This window comes from Pundamilia nyererei, unplaced genomic scaffold (assembly GCF_000239375.1).
Source record: "Pundamilia nyererei isolate P.nyererei 1_Seehausen unplaced genomic scaffold, PunNye1.0 scaffold00021, whole genome shotgun sequence".
NCBI classification, from domain to species: Eukaryota; Metazoa; Chordata; class Actinopteri; order Cichliformes; family Cichlidae; genus Pundamilia; species Pundamilia nyererei.
Genome location: NW_005187422.1, coordinates 1,891,174 through 1,911,243, shown reverse-complemented (window position 1 = coordinate 1,911,243; position 20,070 = coordinate 1,891,174). Strand labels below are relative to the sequence as shown.

Here is a 20,070-nt window from a genome sequence, read left to right as displayed (position 1 = left end):
TGAACATCATTACTAGACATTGTGACGTGCCGAGCCATATACTACTTAGAAGTGTAAGAAAGAAGAAGAAAAGTTTTGGCTGTCGGTTTTGTTAGCTAGTAGCAGTTGCTATTTAGTGGGTGTGGTGAGAAACTGTCACCAGCTCACAGGCCTTTTTATAGCCACCACTGTATAATGCAGGTCTGACTAGTGATGTTGAAATGTATCTAAATATAACTCAGCTGTTTTATGTTTATGTGTCTGCAAAAATGATTTGTGTTTATGGATTTTTTGTTTTTGTTGTTTTATTGAATATATTTGTGTTTTCTGACAGTTTGGCACCGAAGCTCATAACTCACACAGATTTTTGCAAAATACAACTCTCACACTTAAAAAATAGTTTTTGTCCAGACTGTCTTCTCAGGACAGAGCTTTCATCCACTAACTTTGTCATATTTCAGCACAAGATTTTTTCATGTTGCCATAACTTTCTTTCTTGTAGAGCAATGTATATATATATATATATATATATATATATATATTTGCCATTATTGGACTTAGTCTAACAGTATGCGTGAAACTGCCATTTTAAAGTGTGAAAACATTTAAACAGATTCAAGTGTCTGTTCTGTTTTTGAGACTTTTAAATCTGTCGTTTCATTTTCTGTATATTCTTTTATATTTACATGTAAAGGACCAGAACAAGCACATGGATGGACACAGAGAAACCGATGACATGTCTGAAAAGACGTCTCCCAACAAGAACCTCAAATCTCCCCAGAAAGGCTCCAAACGGCTTAAAACGGCCCCCTTTAAAGTGACCCTACTGGATTCCTCCGAGTTCGAAGGAGAAACTGAGGTACGCCAGACGGAAAACAATTTGCATTTACACGTTTTCTGGAATTAGGCTTATCGTGCTTTGAGCAAACAGTTGGAAAAAGGGAACATTATGTTTTTCCCTTTGTTGTTGGTTCCCTCTGTGGGCAGTTGTGTGTGTTGTATAGTGTTGCACAAAGCGGATAAAAGGGGCAAAAAGAATAAAAGCGAGGGTGCCATGCTGAGAACTCACCAGAGGGTGAATTCAAAGAAATGTTACACATTTCTGTAATACACACAGAGACAAAAAAAAAGTCTTCATTCCACACAAGAGATGTGTCGTCATTACACTGCAGAGTGAAACAGGGCATTTGCCGCTTGCTGAGAAGGGAAACTGAATGCATGCATAAGTGAGGACAGAAGCGATAGATGTAAGTCTATTTCCTTAGATAAATACAAGGCGTCGACTTGAACGTGAACTTGGAGTTTTATGACTAGCAGCAGCATGCACCTCAGGCAAAGGAGGCCTATCTTTTTTTTGGCTAAAATATCTTTTCAGGATGTGAAGGATATTCAGTTACTTGACTGTGGAGATGACTGGGCAGCAATATTTCAAGCTATGTGACGTTTTAACTTTTTATCCCACTCAAAAGAAATCTGTGTGGATGTACATCAAAAATCAGGAAGTGAATAGCCTGTCTGGAGCCATCGTGTGTGTACAAAAGCTTAGCGGGCACAGTGTTACAACAGATGGATGTAGCCATTGGTTTCTGGAGTTTCATTTGATGTATTTTGGAGCTAAGACTGACTATATTTGGATGACACACTCGATTAGCAAACTCCATCCAGAAACTGTTCATTAGCAACAAACTAATGAAATCCTAGAAATTCAAAAACTCTCTGTAATAAAAATAACCATCCATTGTACAGCCATTGTTTTCTAATGGAAAAACTTTAAATCTGAACTGTGAAGAATATTCTAGGGTGGGGTAAAACAGATTTTTGTAACATCTTGTAAACATGCTTTGGAAACCGACATTAGATCAGTTTTTGCCCCTTTAGCGATTCTAAATAGCATTACAGCAGATATTGCTGCAAAGACACAAGTGTTGCACCACATCGCATCACTTTTCTGCTTCCCCCGAACCCTAGCAACCACCGGCAACACAGCACATGGACACAGAAGGAATAACTGCGCTCGTGACCAAGAGTCTAATTCAGTTCAGTTCAATTCAGTTTTATCTGGATCAACTGAAGGCTTTTCAGGGAGATTTTAGACTCATCTGATAATTATGAATTATAGTAGTCAAGCCTTCAGCTAGTTTTTCACCATCACTCTTAGACAGGATGTTTCGAACTAGAAATATTGTGCAAATTTAAGTAAACAGCCCCATGTATTTGTTTCATATTTAAGGACATTCCCTGCTCAGAAATAACTCCAGGATTCCTCACAGTGTTACTGTAATGCGATCCAAAGAAAGTATCTAGACACCGCATTTCAAAGAAAACTGTCCTTTGTTACAATTCTGTATTCTTACGCTCCTTATTTTGCAAAGAGGACGGTGGAAAGGCGTTTCTGTGAACGTGTTCTATGTTTACATTAGTAATTCCTCGATACAGCAGATCCTACTATTTGTTCTCTTTATGTTCACCTTATGGTTACTTGGCAGTGATGCTTACAGGCAGTGTTTTTGAACAGAAACTGAATTTTTTATGGCTGTTTTTAGTTTACAAATCATTTTCAGGTTTCCAGTGGTTAGTATGCCCCTTTAAGCTCCAGTGACACAGTTCAGTAGCATGCTGAAGGCAAATGAAAATAGTAAACTGCAGAACAGGCAGCCGCATTTTGTTGTTTACTGAGTTTAAATAACTTTCATGTATATTAACTATTATAAAGCCTGAAACTCTCTTTATAGCCACCTGGCACTGATATATTGAACTCTCCTGTAAAAGCGTCTTTAAGTTCAAGAATCACATGGTTACATGATCATATTAAATAATTTGGTTACAATATTGACCAAACTTATAGTGTGAGGCTGCCCAGTTATACTGAGTAATTCCCAAAGGTGTCAATAAATTCTGATTTCATTGCATTTTTTAATAAAAAGCCCCCAGCACAGGCTACTAACTGGGTGTAAAGAAATCTATATACCTATTACATGATTGGAGACCCGGTGCAGTCGAGGAGAAAATAGAAGAACAATATTATTACGAAGCAACCCTCAGGACACTAACGCACAAGTGCGTGAAACCTTGTGTATGTGGTGTGATGACGGAGGAGGGGGGGCTGTTCATTTACAACAGTGTGTGAAGTAAGACCATCGGCATTGGTGTTCTGGTGCCAACCTCTCCGAGCACTGTGAAAACATCTGGGTTTTATCCGCACCTCAACAGACAACAGCATTATGCTTTGGTATTGTAAGTGCACATCTGGATATTTGTCTACCTACACATGTTTTGTAAAAGTCTAGTTTGCCGACGGTCTCGGACTACAGGCTTGTTCCTGCTAGGATAGAAGTTTTTGAACCTTCCTCATACTTCCAGGAGTAATCATGAGGAACCTGTGAGGAGGCAGGATACACCTTGGGAGCGCTCTCACTGGAGGAGGTGGTACTCACGAGTTAATTAATTCTCTGAGCCTCCCTGCGGCCCTCAAACAGGGAAGGACACACCACACCCTTACCCACTTCTCTCACCCAGCCCCTTCCTTCATGCTTGGTCATGCTGATGTGTTGAATGAGGCCATTTTGGGTGGAATGGCTGGTTAGTCGACATCCAAGATTTCCCCGTCTATTGAGGTGTCAACACTGAAGTCTTTTTAAAAAAATGTTACTGTTTAATTGCACCGGAGCAGAGAGCAAATAGATGGGATCACTTCAGTCACGGCTTATTAAGACTCCAAGACTCCAGTGATTTGTTTATTTCATTCTTTGTGCCGCCTCCGATGGCAGCGGGCTCTCGTTGTACATAAACAGCGCTGCTGTCGGGGACTCGCTGACTGACAAGATGAGAGCTTAGAAGCACTTCCCAAGTGTTCCTCCACCAACCTCCCTTCACTCATTGTGACGAAAAGGAAAAATACTTTTTCAAGCTCTACCCTTGAGATATTAAGGAAACAGACAGCACAAGGAAAAAACTGCTTCAGTTTCCCTGGCAACTCCTCGCTCAATCTTGTCACCTCTTAAAGTAGGCCTTGTGAAAGGATAAAACTGTGTATGCATACTTGTTCTATATTTACTATGGAGTATAAGCCCATGCACAAATTGTACTCCTAATATTATATTCTCTTTATAATACGTATATGCAGCCCAGCCCAGTGAAATATGCGCTGCTTGTTTAAAGATATTCGTACACAGTTATATGCTAATTATTATGGTCACAGTCATGACTGTCTGCATTTTTTTGGCAGTCATTCAACATCATTCCTTTGCATCCTGCTAACTGACCTCCTGATTTTTTTTATTTATGAGGTTTTGAAGTTTTCATTTTTGGATTTGAGTCAGATGTTCCACTATTTTAGGAATGCAGTGGTATGGATTTCAAAGGAAAATGTCAAAATCGTTATGATGGACTGAATTCGGCAAGCGTATACAGCACCCTACAGTCTTTGATGTTTTGTAGTTTTGCCTCCGTGCATCACCACAGTGAGCTGTAAGTCAGACATGTGATTGAAGTCCAGACTTTCAACTATAATTCAAAGGATTTACAGAATGTTTGTGTAAAATGCAATTTTTATACATAGTGCTTCATTTTCAGAGGTTCAAATTAATGGGATAAACTAACATAAATGTAACATAAAATAAAAGATTCTTTTTAATAGTTGAATTAAAAAACAAACAAACCAAAAAACTGAACTTTGCAGCCAGTGTGTTTCCTCCTTTGAGTGCTCTTCTAGACCTTTAACCCAAATTGGTGCCTAATCAGTTTTGCAGCTTTTGATCCAGAATCTTCTACATTTCTCCTGCAGATTTATTTTTATTGAACTCCATGCTTGCAGTTTGCATACACCAGAATAAATAGATCTCTACCAAATATGGCTGACTGTGCCTTCAGTAGTGTGACAGAAAATATTTTCTTTTGTGTGTGTTTGTGGACACACACACACAGAAGCCTGTTTATTTAATGTGACAGGAAATATTACTAAAATTCACCTTGAGTTCTGTCAATAGTAAGTATCAAATCTCTGCCTGTAGTGCAAAGTCTAGTATTCTGCAGCATGTCGCAGTGACTGTATAACCGCACCAAATGAGTTATTAAATTGTGTTTAGGTCCAGAGAACCTTAAAAAGTCTGATAGTGTATTAGTAACCCAGTTCTTTCCATATTAAAAGCTAATTATTACAGTAAAAGGCACTTAGAGTATGCACGTACGATAGTCAAAAATGTAGCAGGCACTGTTTCTCTCTCTCTTGACTTTTTTCCACACTTTTATGTCATGTATGTTTGTCTTTGCAGAAACACTCCAAAGGACAGACCCTGATGGACATGGTGTGTGAACACCTTAACTTGCTGGAGAAAGACTACTTTGGTCTGACCTTTGCCGACACAGACAGCCAGAAGGTCAGTGAGTTGTGTACCACAGTAACCTCTCAGTGCATAAACAATGCTCGCTAAACAATCTGTATTCCTCCCAGTTTTTTGCTGGCACTCTCTGGGGTGCGCTATCCATCATTCAGAGAAGAATGGAAAATGGAAATGTCCGTGCTAAAGTCTGGGCCTGGACAAAAGACATTTGAATAAGTTGTACAGTTGAAGAAGAAATGAAAATGCCTCATCTACTCTTTGCAAGATGCATATATGAAATTTAGTGATAGAGATATTTCTCAGAGGCAGAGCTGCTCCGGAGGTAGAATAATTTCATGGGTTGAGTTAAATCTCCACGGGCCCCAGCTAAGAGCACAGTTGAGAAAAAATTGAAGAGCTAAAAAGAAAAGTTAGATCAAAATGACTTCAGTGACTTTGCTGTTTCTTTCATTTATGACTATGGCAAGGTGAAGAGTAAGCAGGATGACTTTCTGCTTTTTCTCAGGCAATAGCTAAAGGCAAGTTTTAACTTTTAGGTCGCACAGGCTAATTAGCTAATAAAATTGAGTATTTTTTTATTTGAAATTAGATAAAGGAGAAAGGTTCTCAGTGTTGGTTGTCTAACCATGCATGGATTTGTTTGACTAGGTTTTTTAGAAATGTATTAGGTACGCAGTAATCAGTTAAAAAGATCGATTAGCAGACTGCCCTCATAAACTGCACACATATCTGCTAAATAATGCTAAGCAGCAGATTAATAAATGCTGAACTGAAGCACAACCTTCTTGACAGGCTGTACCACACGGGACCATTTTTCTGTGAGATATTTCTGTTAAAAATGCAACAAAAGACACGAACATCACAAAGAGGGTCTAGAGGTCCAGTTCAGCCAGTTTAATTAGCAGAGGTAAAGTATGGCAGACAGCTATCGGCTACAGCTGCAGGTGTCTTAACACCTGTCAATCACAGCAGCCGTTGCCTTTTATCCAGATGGATGGGTTATAAAATATAGTTAGCAATTAACATAGGAGTCTAACGGCATTAAATCATTTCTAGATGTGCTGAATTTCAAGCCTTGATGTTGCCACTTGGTGCTGCTAAAGATACAAGTAGCTGCGTTTAGTGATCATGTAACATAAACGAAAATGTGAGTTAGAGCAGTAAATATGTACATTAGTTCAGTGCGAACTAAGACCATGAATATAAGGATTCATTTACACAGGCCTAGAGATTGATCAGCTACCTCATGGTAACATCAGTAACTCCAGTAAGGAAAGAAGGTATATTCCAGACCAGTTGGCTAGTTTTTGCTGGGTGTCACTGGGTGAAATAGGTGAGTGCTAAACAACAAAGCTCCTTGTGATTGCTCTGGTTGCTGCAGTGAGTGTTTGCAGACGAGACAGGCCCTTCCCTACAAACTACAGATGAATGCTGCTAGTAACAAACACAATCACATGGAGGGTATGAGATAGAGCACCACATCTTTGCAACCTATATCACCTAGCAAGCAAGTTTCACTGATGGTTAGCATAGAGTGACTCTATTGCCCAAAGGAAAGAGTAATCAGAAACCACATGCATTAATAATGTTGACTGGATGTATTGTAGTGGTGTAGCCATAACAAAGAGCACTGGCTAAATAAGGCGGTGCTTTTCTTTTAAGATAGCAAGACATGCATAGATCAGACACAAAATTAGCATTTACTTTGATTACATGTTCACTAGATAGTTACTAACTTGTCCATCAATTGGTACCTTAGGGGACTTTTCAAATTATTCATGATGAGCAGCACATCTTTGTTCTCATGTACTCATAATAAGTTAAAAGAACTCACAAGTTATTAGAAAAATATTGATTATTACAGCTGAAACAGCCTCACATAGAGTGAATCTGTGTGTTTACAGTTCTGAACAATATCTCAGTGGAAGTAATCTCTCGGGTGAACTGACCCTTAAGATTCGTGGCATTATCTTGCTTGTTTTTGTGTCACTTGACTTTCGTTTGCCTCTTTTTTCCATCATCTGAAGTTTAATTATTTCCTGATAAATGGGCTCTAACATTAATCTCCAGTCAGCACACCAACCTTTTTGACATTTTGAAACGAAGGTCTGAATATGTTAGTCACGGATTGTTGTTGCTTTGTTATAAGGTGTGCGGACCAGACTTATCATATAATCGTATAATTAATACGGACCTGATGGGTCCTGGCTGTCAACTCACATGAGAGTGCTGTGTTTGATGTGGGTCTGGGGTTTTCATTGATGTCTTCCCAGAGGGTAGGTATGGGATTGCACAACAGGCTACAGAGGAACCTCCAGTCTTTTAAAGATAGGACAAGACCAAGCCCCTTTTAACATCTGGTGCGTATCCTCTGCCCCTGTCATTGGCTTGTACACAGTTTGTCAGCTCACATGCTGTGACTCGAGGTGCACAGGATGATCTTGGACCTCACAATATGACAGTCTCATCAAAGACGGCCTTATCAGGGCACAGCGTGAGCTTAGTGTCAGGGGTCAGTGCTGATTGGTAGACCAAACAAGCTTGAGAATTTAAATGTCATTTCAGATGCCCTTTCCCTGTCTCAGTTGGGGGAACAAGAACTCAATCTCCACTCTCCAAGAGAACATTTATTCTATGTGATTTCTTTAGAAAGTAAAGTTGAAAAACAAAGTGTAAAATAATGAATCAGTGATGAAAAGTTTTTCCTGCTTTTCAGCACCTGACTAGTTCTCTTTACCCTTAGCTGATCGAAGGTGGATTCGTGGTGACAATCGAATGGCTGCGGCTCTTTAGTCTTTAACAGCACGATTAAACACCAGAGGAGTAACGCAGGAGGCAAACTGTCAGAGATACAGTTTGCAGTTTGTCTCCGTTGAGGCCACGGAGTTGCAGTGTAGTGTAACAACCCTTCATGGTTTCACTCTGATTCGTGTAGTACCAGCTGTCAAGACGACGGTCAGCATTAGGAAACAGCTGCTGTGTGGTTTTCAGGTTAGTGCAGCTCACTGTCAGCTCTCTGCATCGTGGATTGCTCAAACACCCGTTTTTATGTCTGTAAGCATGAGGGTGGAATTTACATAACAATAGACACCCATTGCAACTCATTTTCTTTAGTTAGGTTTTTGCTAGTCCACTGACCTTTCCTCTAGCTCCGCTGTCAGCATCACAGTTTTGATTTCTCCTGAAACTTCTTGGTAACTGCTGACTGGTTTAAGTTTAGATGATTCTTATGAATGACTTGAGCAGCATCTTAACTTTGCTTCCACAACATCCACTGTAGACAGACTTGTTATATGTGCTGAATATAAACTTTGGGGGCTTTGGGGGCTGCATCCTCCTGAGGCCGCATTTGTAGGCCGATTACGTCACAGCGACACGACGAAGGCTGTCCAAATTCGTAGACTCCTCCAAATGTGGCCGACAAATGCGTCCTCCTTTTCCCAAGATTTGAAGGATGGGTCGGGTGTATCCTTCGTGGCCATATCCCAGAATTCATAGCGTGGCCCAGCCAATTCCAGTTTCCAACAATAGCAGCAGCTACTTAGTTTTAATATTACTCTTACTAATTTTTCTGGGTCACAAAATTAACTTTTTAAGATATTTTCAGGTGAGAATGTAGCTGTGTAAACGTCAAACATCTGCTCAGTTTATCAAGACATCACATATTTGCAAAAGTACTCCGATGTTTTCGGAGGCACCCATCAGCTTGATAGCTAGCCGGCGGTTCAAGGCTCTCCAGAGCCGGTGAGAACAGTGAACCCCCGGCACATCGTTTTCATTATTTGAGATTATAGCTGAATAAATGTCAAACGGAAAACTGATTAAACAGAAGTCTGAGATGATCGAGAATTTACACCAGTGTCCTGTTATATTTTAGATAGAAAGGAACAGACAGCCGAGTTTATTAAACGCCACCGAGACAGCGGTGACGCAAAACTGAAGGCTAGACCGTCCAATTTCACAGCCGTTTACTTCCAGTCTACCCGGCCTTCGGAGGACCTCAGGAGGATGCAGCCTATGAATTTGGACGCGGCATTTATGAGCATTGACAGTGGGAGTGTGCTAGCATGCTGTGACGAAATTACCGACCAGCAAACATGCCTATAGACTCAGTGTGGTTCACTTTTGCATGTTTGGCAGAAATAGCCGTTTCAGGTTATTTTGCATTCCATTAACTGTTTGTGCTGTTAAATAATCTGCTGTTGATATGAAATTCAGTATGTTATGGCATAAAAACCTTAAATTAGCCTAAGAACAATGCAGTTGTTCTTTATAATAAAAGTGTTGCTGCAATTTTGATCTGTTGACATCGTAGTATATAAACCAGGAACCAATAAATTCATGTTTACAAAGGATATACTATGTGTTAGCTTATTTTACGTCATTTATACAACAGTGGATGCACATAGACAAGGTTCCAATTAAGGAGGTCAGTGTATGTTTAAGTGGGACTGTCTTGGAGACTAAACTCAGGCTTCATACTGCTCTAAGCCAGGATTTACTCATACACATCACTTCACTGATTAATGGTGGGCGTGCCTGACATTTGGGGACAAGACTGGTACAAATAAGTAATGTACCCAAATAAGGCAAGTCAGGGGAGCTTAGTTTAGAAGTTGAGCCAAGCCGGGCACCTTTTACAAACTTTATTTATAAATGACGAAGTGGTTTCTCACCGCAGGGATAAACTTCTTCATGTCAAGGTCAAACAAACGGCACAAGCAATTTTACTGGCTAGCAGCAATACTACTATTACTCTAAAGTCAAATTTTCGCTTGACTCCGAGGCCTGTGCACCACAAGGTGACAAATGGTTTGTGCCTCTGTGATCCTCCGCACAGAAGCACAAATCCTGCTGAAGTCAGGGGCAGCCAGTCAGAAGATAAGCTGGTTTAAAGAGAGAAGCTGCTTATTTTAAATGTAAAAAATATACATTTTTCAGACTTTTCTGATTAGAGTATGTATCATGTATTAAAATTACAACTATGAGGTTGTTTTGGTTGAATTAAATAATGGAAACAATGCATAAATAACAGTAGTAACTGGATATAAGGTCAGAAAAAGACGTCATCAGAAGCCTTGAGAAAGGTAAAAAAAATAAGAAAACATGACATTGAACACAGAAAACATTGCAAACCCCCAAAATCTTCATCACGCAAATGCAACCAAGTGTTTGGAATAACTGATAGTGAGTCTTTCACACCACTTTTGAAGACTTTATGCCCACACTTTTGAAATCTTATCAAAGCATCACAATCAGATTGAAGAATTTTGGCTTTTTTACTCATTCAGAGGTGGTCTTGCGAGTCTGTTTTGGATCATTGTCCTGCTCTTGAGCTTCAGGGCATGAACCGATGGCCAGATAATCGTCTCCCTGATTGTCTAGTAGAGACAACAAGGTCCTGAAGCAAATCAGCCCCAGATCATGACCATCACCATGCTTGCCTGCTGGCATGGTGTTCTTGGTGTTATGCCAGATGTAATGGGACTCAAACCTTCCAAAAGTTTACCTTTTTACTCGGCAGTTCACAGAATACTTTCCCAACAGTCTCTGGGATCAGTGAGATGTTGTCCAGTTGTGTTCTGTTTACTCAGCAGTCCCATTTTTGCACAGTGTTGAATCATGAACTCTGACCTCAAGGCGAGTGTGACCTGCATTTGTTTAGATGTTGTTTTTTGTTCATTTATGACCTCCAAGATGAGTCGCCAATGAACTCGTGGAGCAATTTTGGTATTATTATTGTCTAATGTTCAAATTTGTTTCATGTTCTGAAATATTTCGTTGTGACAAATATGCCAAAAAAAGAACTAAGGAGCAAATACTTTTTCACAGCAGTATACATCGTTTTTTTCCCTAAGAGTTCTTGTGGGAAATATTGTTACTGTCTTCCCGCTGACATCTGTCTAAACAGCATGATTTACAGCTGCTGTAACAAGTGAATTCACACAAACTCTTCGGCTAATGAAATGCTCCTGCAACCAAATCTGAAATGGTGCCCCTGTTGGTGAACTGGTTCACTGAACAATCCGATGTTATGAGATCACATAGGTAACTGGTTGACAGTGAGTTTGTGGCGCAGTGATAAAACACGACTGCTCTGTGTGGGTTTGAATGCCTCAGCAGGGGAGGGCTCAGTCTCTTTGTTTACCATATGGAGAGGCTTTCATAAGGAACACATGCCGCAATTAGAGTAAAATGTGACACCGGGGTGTGCATTAGCCATGTTTCCAGTCTACTCTGTGTGATTTCTGCCTTCTGTCTTTCAGAATTGGTTGGACCCCTCCAAGGAGATCAAGAAGCAGATGCGCAGTGAGTGTCTTTTCCAAGTAGCTGTAGTGGATTAATATTTTAAAATTCAATTAGCAGAGACATAAAACTAGCTTTGTTGCTCATTGTACTTGGAGTTGTCAGCTAAATTGCTAAGAAGAGCTCCAAAACTGCCTTCTAATGAACACTTTTTCCCGTTATACTGGATGTGTTTAAGCTTCCTGCTCTCAATACAATCTCTCACCAGACTCTCCGTGGCACTTTGCCTTCGCTGTCAAGTTCTACCCTCCTGACCCCTCCCAGCTCATGGAAGATATTACCAGGTAGAGTGCTGACACACACTTCTACTACATCTCCAGTCATAATTCCTCTGGCTGTGCTGTCAGGTGCTCCTCAGAATTATTCAAAGGATAAATCGCTAACACGTGTCAGCAGTACAGATAATTTCCTTTTTTATATATTCCCACTGATGGATGTTTACATAAACACATTGTAACAATTCTCATGGCATATTTGCCCCAGTGTCAGAGCAGCCCAAATCCCTCTCTTCTTTTGAAGGATTAGCCCTGGAATGCTACTAACTGCCATGGATTAACTAGGCTGAATACTTGTTGGAGCTTGCATTGGCTCGGGCTTGTTTGACTGCCAACACTCCTTCCTCTCCTCCCCTTTTTCGTCTCATCTGACAGATACTACCTGTGTCTGCAGCTGAGGGATGACATGCTGTCAGGTCGCCTGCCGTGCTCGTTCGTCACTCACGCCCTCCTGGGCTCCTACACCGTTCAGGCCGAGCTGGGAGACTACGACCAGGATGACCACGGCACCGACTACGTCAGCGATTTCCGCTTTGCTCCCAATCAGACGCGCGAGCTGGAGGAGAGGGTGATGGAGCTCCATCGAAACTACAAGTACATGACACGCTGTTGTTTAAATCAGACCTTTGTGTATCCACAAGTGTCTTAGGGTGATCATCTGATGAGTTTTCAGTTGCATCAAAAACACTTCATCATGCACATTGGTGATAGATGCCGTCCGTCACTGAAATGTACACAGTGTGAATCTTGCCAGTGTGACAATACTTCTCAATTCACATGGCGATGCTGTGGCACTGCTTTTTGGCATTCTCCCAAATGAAGTACTTGATGGGAGGAACTTAGAAGAGAATATATCAAGCATGTTCGAATACTGCTCCCGCTGTTCACCATTCTGGATCTTTTATTTAAGAAAGTCTGCTACAGTATTGTTATTATTCTGCTCTTATTCTAGGGGGATGACTCCAGCAGAGGCTGAAATGAACTTCTTGGAGAACGCAAAGAAATTGTCCATGTACGGAGTCGACCTCCATCATGCTAAGGTTGGCTATTCTGGCGTTTTTTGATTTTCAGGTGTGATGAATGCACTCCTGAATAATTTCTGTCTGTGTTTGCTGCAGGATTCTGAGGGGATTGAAATAATGCTTGGTGTCTGTGCCAATGGCCTGCTGATTTACCGTGACAGGCTGAGGATCAACCGCTTTGCCTGGCCAAAGATCCTTAAGATTTCATACAAGAGGAGCAACTTCTACATCAAGATAAGACCTGGAGAAGTACGCATTATGGTTAAGGACCAGGAGGGTCAAACATAAAGCCCAGGGGCCAGAATTGGCCCGGCGAAAGACTCCAATCCGGCCCTTTCCAGGGCTTTGGAAAAACTTTTTCCAAAGTTTTGCAGCTTTTTCAAATGAAAAATGTCTTTAAACTAACAGAAAGAGAAATTTCACTCCTTTGGCCCACTTAAGATCAAAGTAGGCTGTATCTGGCCCACAATCTAAAATGAGTATGAGTATGACATGCCTGAACTAGTCTGTTTATACAACAATCAAAGGAAATGGGGCTCTTGGTTTTTAGGATCTTGGTGCACTCTTAGAACAATAAATCTTCATACAAATGTGTGCATAACCAAAGGGAAATGTGAGCCTCAATTTTAAGAATTTCCTTGCTACAGCCACCATTGTGCTAGCTTTAAGTAACACAAGGACTGGAAGTATAGTTTTGTACATTTCCATAGTCTCTACCGGTTGCCTGACCCGCCCCATAAGGCCACTACAGGGCGTTTGTGCACCTGTAGCTTATGAAATAAAGAACTTAAATTCGAGAGCTTTTGAGGTGTTAGTAGATGGACGTGCCTGGCCACAATGGCAGCACCCATTTGTCAGTAAAATCCCATTGGGTGTCACTATCTTGGTGTTTTAATGAGCGAGGAGGTGATCTGGCTGACACGGCATGCTCAGATGGTAGCAGCTGCTACCCTAGTACTACCATACAGCTTTAATGATGACCAGAATTATTCAAATCTACATGCTGACAACTACAGATCAAGTCCATAAACTTAGTTATGACCAAGTTTATGGACTATGACCTTGTATGAGCTGAGTTATGCCCATATTTTATATACAGCATGTAAGATATTTGAAATCAGGCTGGTTATTGTTTCCTTTATGTATATATATATATATATAAAGGAGTCATAAAGGAAACAATAACCAGCCTGAACACACACACACTAAACACAGCCTTATACCTCTATTATAAGGGTCTCTATTTTGGCCCTCGCCATTGTGCTGCAGCTTATCCTCCATGCTGAGCCTCAAAGTGTCAGGCTGTCTGGGCGAGACCCAGTCAAGTGACAGAGCTGCACAGTGAGCCTGTGATAGAGCCAAAGAAAGAAGTCTTTTAACAGAGCTGCTGCAGCTGCAGCCACAGTCAGAACAGAGGGATAAAGAGTGTAAATATAGAGCCATGAAGTTGTTTTCCACTCATTTGCTCCCAGCCTCTGAACACTGCATGTTATCCTTCCTGCCTCTGACCTGCTGCCTTCTGTCCAGTCTGCAGAATATATGTAAATAATAAGGTAGCTTATACAGTATATTGACATAAGTTTGGTGCCAGCAGTTTTTTGCAAGCACAAAACAAGGACTGTTTTTATTGATTGGCTCCAGTGATCATTCAGATATGAGATGCTGTATATTTATAGATTTTTAGGACTCTCTCTAAATGTTCGTCCAACAAATTGATGCGCCCTTCAGCAAAACAGAGTAAACATACCTGGTGGTGTTTTCAGCTCTCACCTTCTCTGTCTCTCCATATTTTCTCTCCCTTCTAGTATGAACAGTTTGAAAGTACAATTGGTTTTAAGCTCCCCAACCACAGAGCTGCCAAGAGGCTGTGGAAGGTCTGCATCGAGCATCACACCTTCTTCCGGTAAGAATCGATCCGCTCTCATGGTTGGAGGGTTTTTCGTTCGATGGCCATCAAAGCAAACCGAACACTTCCCTGTGTACAGCTTCATTAGGCACAGTCGCTCGGGCTACTGCCATGGTCACCGTGGCTTTGCTAGTAAACTTAACTTATATACTGATTTAGCATTACAGAGGTCACACATGTATGAACTGCATGATACAGCTCTCTATGTGATAGCACGCAGTTACAATTGCATGTACGTATTATAGAGTGATAAAGGAGAAGTCTAGCTTTACCCTAAAGGTCAAGCTAGTTTACAGTAACAGTCACCACAAGGCACTTTATATTGTAAGGTAAGGCCCTGAGATATTAAAGGGAAAACCTCCAAGATTCAACAGTTAAGCACACACTTGGTGTCTGTGGGAAGAAAGAACTGCTTTTTAACAGGAAAACATCTCTGGCAGCCATCTGCTGTGGCCAGTTGGGTGGAGAGAGGAAAGAAAATAGTAGAACTCTTCCTGGTCAGCAATTGTTGTATTGTAATGGTTTCATTAGAACAGGCAAATATAGATCAACAAATATGGATCAACAATGGACCAGAGTTTATGAAAGGTGTGAATAAATCTTTCTGTGAACAAATAAATGGAACCATTTCAATCCATGGGAAGCTTGAATCTGTGAATTTGAAGCTGAAAACATGATGCACATTTATTTAAGTTGGACTTGAAATAATTTATTCAGCTATTAGTAATCCACATATCTCTGTATTTTGCCTTTGAGAGATCCAGATTGCTTGCTTATCACAGTCTGTTTCACAGGCTGGTATCTCCTGAGCCTCCTCCTAAGGGATTCTTGGTGATGGGTTCAAAGTTTCGATACAGCGGAAGGACGCAGGCTCAAACCAGGCAGGCCAGTGCTCTCATAGACCGGCCTGCTCCTCACTTCGAGCGGTCGACCAGTAAGAGGTATCTGCTTTCCCGGAGCTTGGATGGAGGTGAGCAGTGCAGCATGAAGGCTTCTCAGGGAGGAAAAGCTAGCTTCACTTTGCTCAAAGAGTAGTGTTGTAAATCACACTGTTTTTACCTTTGAACAGCATGTGAAGCTAAACTGAGTTAAGCCAAAGACAACCTTTTCTCATCATCTGTGGAAGAAAGTAAATTAAGTGTCCTTCCCAGAATATCCAACGCTTCTCATGTGTCTGACCAACAGAGTTCTCACGGCCGGTATCAGCCATGTGCGAGAACCACGACGGCCTTTCTCACCGCAGCATCAGTGAACACCGACGGCTGCACAGCCCCTCCGGGGACGAGCAGGAAACAGAGCTGGAGCCAAGTTTGGAACAGGACGAAGAGGAGAAGGAGCACGAGCAGGGCCGGGAGGCGGAGCAGGACAAAGACCATGACGGCAACGTGTCTCCAAGCAGAAAAAAAGAGATCATGGTAATAAAGACCTCCCGATGGAGCTTTAATGAGTTTCCAATGACAGAAGGGCTAAACGCACACTTTTAGTCACCTTGCCCACAACTCTGGCTTAAGTGCAGGGAGGCGATGATGTAAAGAGGTGCAGTGCAAGCGTCTCAGTCCAGCTGAGGTTTATCCAGCAGGGGCATAATGCTGTGGCAGCTTTGCTGGATTTAGCATTCACTAACTCTTCTCCTTTCACTCAGGCTTACATGCTTACTCTGCACTGCTCATAAATCCTGCTAACGGCTTTACAGTTTTTAACCCTTTCTCATTATGCTGACAAATGCAGACCCGAGCCGTGCCTCTGTTTACTAACATGCTTTTTCTATTTTTAAACTCCTGCTGGCGAGAAGGAGGAGGCCGGGTCACCAATTGACAGTAAACAGGAGGTATTTGGTGTCTGGTGATTTGGTCTCTGTCTGTCTGTCTGTATGCTGTCTTTATTATAAATACTGTGTCTGTTAATTGTTCCTCGCCCTCTCTGCATATCTCCCACTGGGTTTTGTCTCTGTACCTGTGGCTGTCATCACTGACAAACAAAAAAAGCTATACTGCATTGCACCACATTAACAAGTGATCCAAAGGCTGTAGTGGCCTTTAAGGAACGGTTTGGCATCCCAGCAAACATTTGAAAGACACTGATGGTCAGAATTAGGTGTAAAGGTTCACTTAAGATTTAGATATGGCTGTAATGCTTATAGTTTTATTAAATGTTCAAAATTTACTGGGATGGCTTTATTTTCTCATTTCAGAATCTGTCTCAGCATGATACGTGTATCTGATAGCTAAATCTTTGCTTTCTGTCTGCCTGCTTGTCCTCTCACCGGCTTACCGCCTTGTGTCTGCATCTGACCTTGTTCCTGCACTCTCTTGCCCCGCACCCTTCACCTTTGACCCCCTCTCTTGCTCGCCCATTGTCCTGCAACCAACTCAGCTCTCTCAGTTGGACCAGGAGACTACTCCTCGGCACAAACAGGAGGTACAGGTTCTTGGATTTTGGCTCTTGTGCTTCTTGTCGTGTGCGCCTTTAATAGACTGAGGTTTGCCCGCATCTTTTCAGTCAGTTTATATTTGATTTATTTATATATTTTAAAAGGTATTTGAAACATCCAGCAACAAATCTCTAGCACTGCTTTCAGAGATAGACGTGAGCTTCTCCCCATCCTTAAGTGCCTGTAATGCAGCATCGGTGCATTCTTCTCTGGGAAAAGCACTCAGATGCTTGACTTAAGTGAATGTGCTGGTACAAGTTCTCCATTTTTAGGTTGTATTACAAGTTCTTCATTCAAAGCTCTACTTTAAGCACAGTAACATCCACTGAAAACATCAACAACACTTCATATTGTAAAATGCTGCTGTATTCTGACACCTATCAGAACCAGCATGAACTTTTTCAGCAGTATGAGCTATAGTAGCTCGTCTGTTGACAGCCTTTGACCCCACGTGCATCGATGAGCCTTAGCCGCCCATCGCCTTTATCGTTTCACCATCACTTTTGATAGATACTGAGCTCTGTAGGCCAGGAACACCCTACTATAGCTGCGTTTAGACATCCTCTCACGCAGTGGTGTGTCCATCACAGTTTAAAGGTCATCAAACTTGCTCAGATCCTGACCCTTGCCTGTTTTTCTTGCTTCTAAAGCACCAAAGGATAAAATGCTAATTTGCTCCCTAAAATATCCCACCCATTAACAGGTGACAGGATTAAAAGATAATAAGTGTTATCCACTTCACCTGTCACCGTTTATAATGTTATGATTGGTGCAGTTATATCTGTAGGGGGCATTTATCAGATAAATATTTACCTGTTATACTGTTAGTGGAACTGAAAAGCTCAAAGAGGGGATGTTGCACTAGAAGCAGTATAAGTTCCTGTTCTGAACAGCCGTTTCTTCAGGTGAACTGCAGAATACTGTTTATGCAGGTGAAGGAATATGGGTTTTGTTTTGTTTCCTGTAGCTGTTGTCCAATCTTCCAAAAAGAGAGCTTTCTGAGTTTTGATTAGCGAACGGCATTAATTGATTATTCATATTCATTTTGTCTTGCATCCTCTTTGCAGTGCGTGCCTTGATTGTTGTGCTCATTCGTGTTTTGAAAGCTAATTCTGTCGTAACTTATTGAAGCCATGCTGTAGCTTCAATAAGCATCTTAAATGTCAGTGAACACCAGCACAAAGGACCAAAATGTTAGCGGAATCTCTAACTGGCATAAATGCGAGCAGTTTGCGTGGCCTCCTGTGTACATGAAGTATTACCTCACAACGTTCCCATACATGCCATACAAGTCTCAGGTGTTCATGACAGACTGATGGACTGTTATCTTCTGCTCTTCTCTAGTTTCTGGATAAGTCGCAGGACGTCTTGCTGAAGCACCAGGCCAGCATCAATGAGCTAAAGAGAGCCTTGAGGGAGCCCAACAGCAAGCTGATGAACCGCGAGAAGCGTCTGTCAGCGACCTCCCCAACCGGCACACCGGAGAAGAAGGCTGTGAGTGGGGGATGAGGGTAGGGGAGCTGTGGAGGGCTTTCAGGTCCATTATGGCCAATATCTCAAATCTAGCGACCTCTAAAACTTGACATTCCATTAAAGGCCATCGATATTCCCGTGTGCCAGTGTCCTCTTTCCACTTCTCGCTCTCGTGCTCGTTATGCAGGTTTTTAACTGCTTCATTAGCCTAAAGAGATACTGCACGGTCATATGATTTAAAGAAACATAGTGATTGAGCGTGATTGTTGAAGATAGATTCTGTTTTCCCTGCAGGCATTTCAAACAGGTGTCTCCGATATCATGGCAGTCGGAAACAAACATACAAATCCCCTGTTTATTTTAGGACAGCCGTGTAATGAATTGCTTTCTACCTTTTCTCTGGAATACCAGGATAATTCTCTAAATATCTCCGAGGTGCTTGAAGATGACTGACAAGTAGCACACAAGGAAACATCTTGAAGAGATTAGATCCGAGATGTTTTTGAGATTTTCTCAATGCGAGGCACTCGAGAACTAATCATCAGTCGTTTTTTTCTCCCCTGATTGCCTAACAGTTAGATCGTTTTCTTTATGCTAGATCACAAAATCTCTCAAGCTTTGATGGTATTGTGGTAATAGGGCTTTTAAAGATGAGATTGGCCTCTTCAGATAGGATAGTGTTTGCTGGTGCCTAAGTTGCCTTCAGACAATCTCTCATCTGCTGTCTGCCACAATCAGATTATAACCACAGAATGTCAAATGTTGTCTGTGGCAGAAAATGTAATCTGCTGTGTGCTTCATTCCAGAGGTCGGGGTTGTTTCTGTTTGAGTGACATTCGAAAGCTGGGAAAGTCTTGCTGCTCTTTACTGTTTCCAAGAGATTTAGTGAAACTCAGCTCTTTGATGTTGTTGCAGAATAAAAAAAAAATCTTTTTGCATTGCAAATGCCTCCAGATTTGCTTATGTGGATTTGGTGGCTGTCAGGTACATGGAGCTGCATGATTTTAGTTTGAAGTTCATTAAAAAGTTTCTGCTAGAACAACTCGCTTGTATCCTGTTAACACTGATTCTTTCTGCCTTTTGCTTGAAGTTGTGTCTCACAGAATTGCTCTAATGGCTGTTCTTCCTTCTCTCTTTTAAACCCTCTTTTCTGCCTCGTCTCGGTCAGTCGGTGGGCCGGGCAATGGGAAAGGAACCTGTTAACAGCCTGTCTGTTGAGGGTTTCGTCCAGAAGACTCTGGTGACTTCACCCGAGGTTGCACATCTCTCACTCTTTCTCTTTCACTAAGCAGTTTACTGTTTGTAGCATTGGCATGGTGCAGTGCAATTCCTATTATGT

The 20,070-nt window shown here is 41.6% G+C and overlaps 1 protein-coding gene across 1 annotated transcript in view; it reads left to right on the top strand.

The window, feature by feature from the left end:
* The window catches only part of LOC102211178 (band 4.1-like protein 1), a 93,705-nt gene that overhangs the window by 58,242 nt on the left and 15,393 nt on the right, over positions 1 to 20,070 (top strand). Inside the window, exons 3-16 of the mRNA XM_013909222.1 lie at positions 674 to 838; positions 5,250 to 5,354; positions 11,585 to 11,627; positions 11,833 to 11,908; positions 12,275 to 12,493; positions 12,852 to 12,939; positions 13,018 to 13,170; positions 14,727 to 14,824; positions 15,622 to 15,797; positions 16,013 to 16,242; positions 16,617 to 16,655; positions 17,201 to 17,245; positions 18,603 to 18,752; positions 19,900 to 19,986. Of these exons, the coding sequence (XP_013764676.1) occupies positions 674 to 838; positions 5,250 to 5,354; positions 11,585 to 11,627; positions 11,833 to 11,908; positions 12,275 to 12,493; positions 12,852 to 12,939; positions 13,018 to 13,170; positions 14,727 to 14,824; positions 15,622 to 15,797; positions 16,013 to 16,242; positions 16,617 to 16,655; positions 17,201 to 17,245; positions 18,603 to 18,752; positions 19,900 to 19,986 (1,674 nt within the window). The remainder of the gene's footprint in view (positions 1 to 673; positions 839 to 5,249; positions 5,355 to 11,584; positions 11,628 to 11,832; positions 11,909 to 12,274; positions 12,494 to 12,851; positions 12,940 to 13,017; positions 13,171 to 14,726; positions 14,825 to 15,621; positions 15,798 to 16,012; positions 16,243 to 16,616; positions 16,656 to 17,200; positions 17,246 to 18,602; positions 18,753 to 19,899; positions 19,987 to 20,070) is intronic.